Below are 5,288 nucleotides of genomic sequence, written 5' to 3'. Positions count from 1 at the left end.
AGATTGGTTATTATTATTATTATTATTATTATTATTATTATTATTATTAAGACGTGGTATTCTTATTATTGTCCAAAGTTTTCTTACTTTTCATAATATGGATCACAGAATCCTAAATTCAATTATTCAATTATTATGTTTAGTGTAATTGATAGAGGAAATGGTTTTTCTCCAAACATTTCTTTTTGGGGGATTTTGCCCTAAATTCGGTAGAATATTTTAAGAATCATAAATTTAAATTGTTTAATCTACACAGTTTGGAAGTCTCAATGGTTTTTAGGGTGCTCAATCCATTTATGCATTCAAAAGTGCATTTTAAACAACAATAAATCACAATCTTACTCATCACAATTTTGCTCAAAATTGTATTTTTTTCTTAAAAATGAACAAGTATGAACCACACTTATTAAATATAAATTTTTTGATGTGAGTGATCTAGAAATACCAAAACAAAATCTCTAGTCACAAAAAAACTCCTCTGAAAACAAAATTATATGATTCAACTAGCCAAAAAAATCCATTTTCTATATTAATTAGATGATCTATTAATTAGAACAAGATTACTCCCAAAAAAACACACTGAAAACAAAATTGTATTGTCCAACTGGCCAAAAAAATCATTTCTGTATTAATTACATTGCTCTGGGGACCAAAAAAAAATTGTATTGTCCAACTGGCCAAAAAAATCATTTCTGTATTAATTGCATTGCTCCGGGAACCCAAAAAAAAAATAAAAAATCAGTTTATTAATTAAAGTGCTCCTATTATTATATTATATTCAATAAAATGCTTACTACTAAATATGTGTATTCAATACTCTATTATTTTAATGGTACAGAGTGCTAAATTTAGAAAGTATTGATGAGCAGATTGTGCAAAAAGCTAGAATGGTACTCCTTTATAAAAGTTAGTACCACTGGTATAGTTATTGTAAATAACATTGTAAAAGGGGTGTGTACAACGAACCTTATGGCAGTTTAGAGCAGAAACCACATTGATTGTCAAGCAGCCAATGAAGGGTTGATTTTTGCAAAATCAATAGCTTTCTTCCCTTCAAGGAAATAATTTTCAAGATATTTGCTTCTCTGGAAAGTACTGTAATTGAGGGGATTGGACTCATTTATAAGTTCAGGAGCAGGACCAATTTCTGCTTCTTTATGTGGATTGCAAAACGCTGCAATTGAAATTCGATCTTTGTCCTGGTTAGCCACAGCGCGGTGTTCTATGCTCTTGTATCTTCCATTGCTCATTACCTGCCCAAACACCAGCGATTTAGAAGTTATGCCAATTGATTTTTCTGATATTCAGTCAATCAAAGCAGGCGAGGATTCAAACATACCTCTACCATGTCGCCGATATTGATAACTAGACCGCCGGGGATGGGCTGGACTGGGATCCAGTCACCATCTTTACGAACTTGCAGCCCAACAACCCCATCTTCCTGCAGTAAAATGGTTATACCTCCTCCATCAGTGTGAGAACTCAACCCTATAACAAGATCTGGTCGTGGGCAGGGCGGGTAGTAATGCATTGACTGTGAGATTTCTCGGAACATACTGACGAACAAGTCAGGGGATTTTAAACCGAGATTCTCCGCCATTAGATACAGCATTTGATCGCTAAGCCTTTGAACTGCGATGGCATACTCCTCCACAGTTTCCCTGCCCAAAAAAAATGGTCTGTTTAAATAAAAAGCCAGTCTGTTAGACGGTTTAATTTGAACATTTCTGTACCGGTGTACGATACACAGTATCAGCAGTGAATGAATGGCTTTGTAGCCTTGTATATATTGGATGTAGTAAATTTGGACATTCTTTAGGGGTTGTACTTATAAGCAAAATTTGAGTACTTTACCTCTTTGTTATACAGTTTGGAGTCTTTTCAGGGATATTTTTCAGTTGTCCAGAATTTTTTAGGTATCTGTTGAGTTTGAGTTCTGAATAATTTGATTTAAGATAGAGATTTTTGAGGGCGTTGAATCCATATACACAATCTAAAACACATTTTAAACAACAAAAAATCACAATATTACTTGTTTTTCTATATTCCGGCCAAAAACTCCTTAGACAAGGCCGAAAATGTTTAGTTCCAAGTTAATGAGAGTGTCCCAGGTTTTCTACAAGGCTGAATCTATTTTGCATTGAAAAATGCAATTTAAACAATGAAGTATTGTGGAGAATACTTTTGGTTTTTTTCCCTAGCAGATTTTCTGGTCAATTTTGCCTAAAATCTAGTCAAAAGTTGGAAAAATGTTAGTTTAGGTTATCAAGGGAGTGCTTGGAGGTTTTCTAGAGTGTTGAATCCATTTTTGCATTAAAAAATGTGATTTAAACAATGGGGCATTGTGATCTCACTAAGAATTGTGTTGGCTAAAATGGCCAAAAGGTCATGTAGTTAGATAACACTTATAGACGTTGTCTACAAAGGCCACAATTTCGGGCTGGAATCTGTGAAAAAAGTTTCAAGAAACCCAATCCTAGGAGTGTTTATCATTTTTTGATGGTGGAAATGGATTAGCACCATCGAGAACCCCTGAGGTACTCAAAATCCTGAAGTTTGACAGTTGTACCCTAGATTTCCAAAAAAATCTGCCAAATTTTCTCAAATTTCCATTGTTTTTCAGGCAAAATTGTAGTCTCAAGATAACTTTTTTACACTTTTCCAAATAGTCTTCCTCTCCATTTTACTCAAGATCAAATCAAAAATTAAGAAAATCTTAATTTTAAGTTAGTGATCTCTAAAGATTTCTTAAAAAAACTAAATCTATTTTTTTACTCGAAAATACAATTTAAATAATAAAACATTGTAATTTCACCGAAAATAATTATACAAATTGCAGTAAAAATACACAAACTTAATCTATTTAAACAATACATTTATAGTTAATATGTACAACGAATTAATGGAACCAACATTCTTGCAGTGTGCAAATTTTCAATATGTTTTATTTCATTGTCATACTTACATTCGGATAAGAGTCCCCTCACGATGAAGGGATGACAAAAGAATAAACAGCAGGCAAAAGCTGCAACTACTGCAACTATCCCATTATCTATAGAGGCTTTTATATTTAACATGTATGATGAAATAATGAAACCGACATTCTTGCAGTGTGCAAATCTTCAATTTATTTTATTTCATTGTCATTCTTTCATTCGGATAAGAGTTCCCTTACGATGAAGTGATGGGCAAAGGATAAACAGCAGGCAAAAGCTGCAACTATCTCATTATTTTTAGTTTTGGGCAAAGGATAAACAGCATGCAAAAGCTGCAACTATCTCATTATTTTTGGTTTTTTTGGTATTAGGATATGGTGTAATGGCTAAGTGGAGAGTTTTTGGTTTCCTTAATAATCCAATTCCAAACGAAACTATATATTTGTTAAAAAAAAATTGTTCCAGAAACAATTTCTTCACTTGAAAAAAAATAAAATCTATACCAGACATAAAAGTATATATGTATTAAAAAGTTCAGCCTAGAGCTTATCCCTTTTTTATTTGGGTAGGAGAGGATCGTGTTTAAAGAAGAAAAAATACCTGAACTCTACAGGCTTTGCAGGCCAGAACTTCATTTTTCTCTTCTCTGCAGGCATGATGGTAAGATAGAGGAGGTCTGACCAGTCCAGCTGCTGGTCCTCGGAGAATACAAAGGCCTGACCATAGCCTTCGTGCTCTTGCACTGCGTACTCTACCTTTTCCTGCAACGGAAGCAGAACGAACTCCCTGGTAACTCTCTTCATTCGCTCCATCAGAGAACCAGAAATCCCATGATTCAGCACCTGTAAATTAAGAGACACCGACACCATTGGTTACAAATTGTTCATTTTTTCCTATGTGGTCACTGTCTCTCGAAATTTGTAACAGTTAGAATATTTGTAGCAGACAGTGGTCTCAGGAAATCAGTCATAGCAAGAACATTTGTACCAAACAAATTTACTTGAAAAGATCCTTTTTTTCGGACTCAACTACAGAATTGGAATGTAGAGAATTGAACTATTGATTTCTTAATAACAAAAAAACTTTAACAACATCAATATAAACAGGTTGAACTAACCTAAAAACTTGGTTACAAATGTTCATTAATGACCCCAAAAAAATACCAATTTATCATCCACTTAATCAATCTACCTGAAAGAATCCCCACTCCTGACACGCCATGGCAAGTTTCTCCATCTCTTTGGGCCTGCAGTCATTCTCTCCCAACAGCAACTTCATATCAATGACAGGGATGCCAATTTGAGGGGGAGTATTAGATAGAGATGGTCTCTCATCCTCTGATCTGATATATCTTTCAGGAAGAAGGTGGTTGGAAGCCAATTCCTGCACAATTGGGACTGTAAACCTCTTGGAAGATCCATCGCCTTCCTTGTATGGCACTGCAGCATTCAACATTTTTCTCAAAACAACACAGCAATTCCTAATGATTTAAATCCCAAACCAATTCTATCCATTCAAACTCAGCTCAGCAGCTACTGTGACTACAACACCCTACAGCTGATTGAAATTTATAGATGGCTAGTGGATTGATATATGCTGGTAGACCAACCACTGTATATAACTCCATGTTAATTTGTGCAGGTAGCCATTAAAATCCGGAGCAATATTAAAATCCTAATCAACAATGTCTTTCCACTTTTCTTCGTGTGATCAACTGACCCATATCATAAAGAAGATCTCCCTCTCCCACTCCATTTCTTTATTCCAGTTTTGCACGTTCATTGAACTTGAATTCAGAGGGGTTGTTATGTTCAATGGAATAGTTATTGTTTGCCCTGTTTTCGGGGCCCTTCACAAATATTTAATTGTGCTTCTTTCTCAATAATACGGGGCCCTTCACAAATATTTAATTGTGCTTCTTTCTCAATAATACAGGGCCCTTCACAAATATTTAATTGTGCTTCTTTCTCAATAATACGGGGCCCTTCACAAATATTTAATTTGCTTCTTTCTCAATAATACAGAGCCCTTCAATAAGCCCTTCACAGATATTTAGGGAGTTGTCTAATGAGGCAGAGGAATTGTCTGGATGGTCAAAAGTGGTCGGGACTCGGAATCCCTGTAAAAAAATTCAAATAATCTTGTAGAGGCAATGTTTAAATCGTATTTTTGATGGTGGAAATAGATTCAGCACCATCAAAAACATCTAAGACACTTAAAAATTTAACAACTATACCTTAAATTTACAAAAATCTTAACCAGATTTTCTCTAAATATAACTAGAATTTCTTACCAGAGACAACTAAGACTACCCGGATATTTAGTCTCTCTCGATAATACGCAGTGTAATGG

At 34.6% G+C, this 5,288-nt stretch overlaps 1 protein-coding gene across 1 annotated transcript; it reads right to left on the bottom strand.

The window, feature by feature from the left end:
• Positions 1–777: 777 nt before the first annotated feature.
• Positions 778–4,741, bottom strand: LOC149243675 (protein LATERAL BRANCHING OXIDOREDUCTASE 1-like). Its single transcript, XM_089374598.1, has 4 exons — positions 4,128–4,741; positions 3,537–3,778; positions 1,340–1,661; positions 778–1,253 (listed from the first exon to the last, which is right to left on the bottom strand). Exons 1-4 carry the CDS (start codon positions 4,389–4,391, stop codon positions 1,002–1,004), a joined length of 1,080 nt encoding a protein of 359 aa, XP_089230724.1. The 5' UTR covers positions 4,392–4,741; the 3' UTR covers positions 778–1,001.
• Between the last annotated feature and the right edge of the window lie 547 nt (positions 4,742–5,288).

Source organism: Pinus tabuliformis, chromosome 8 (genome assembly GCF_031772625.1).
Source record: "Pinus tabuliformis cultivar Carrire ecotype Pingquan chromosome 8, CPIR1, whole genome shotgun sequence".
NCBI classification, from domain to species: domain Eukaryota; kingdom Viridiplantae; phylum Streptophyta; class Pinopsida; order Pinales; family Pinaceae; genus Pinus; species Pinus tabuliformis.
The sequence above is the reverse complement of the archived record's forward strand: the minus strand, read 5'-3'. Positions and strand labels throughout refer to the sequence as shown.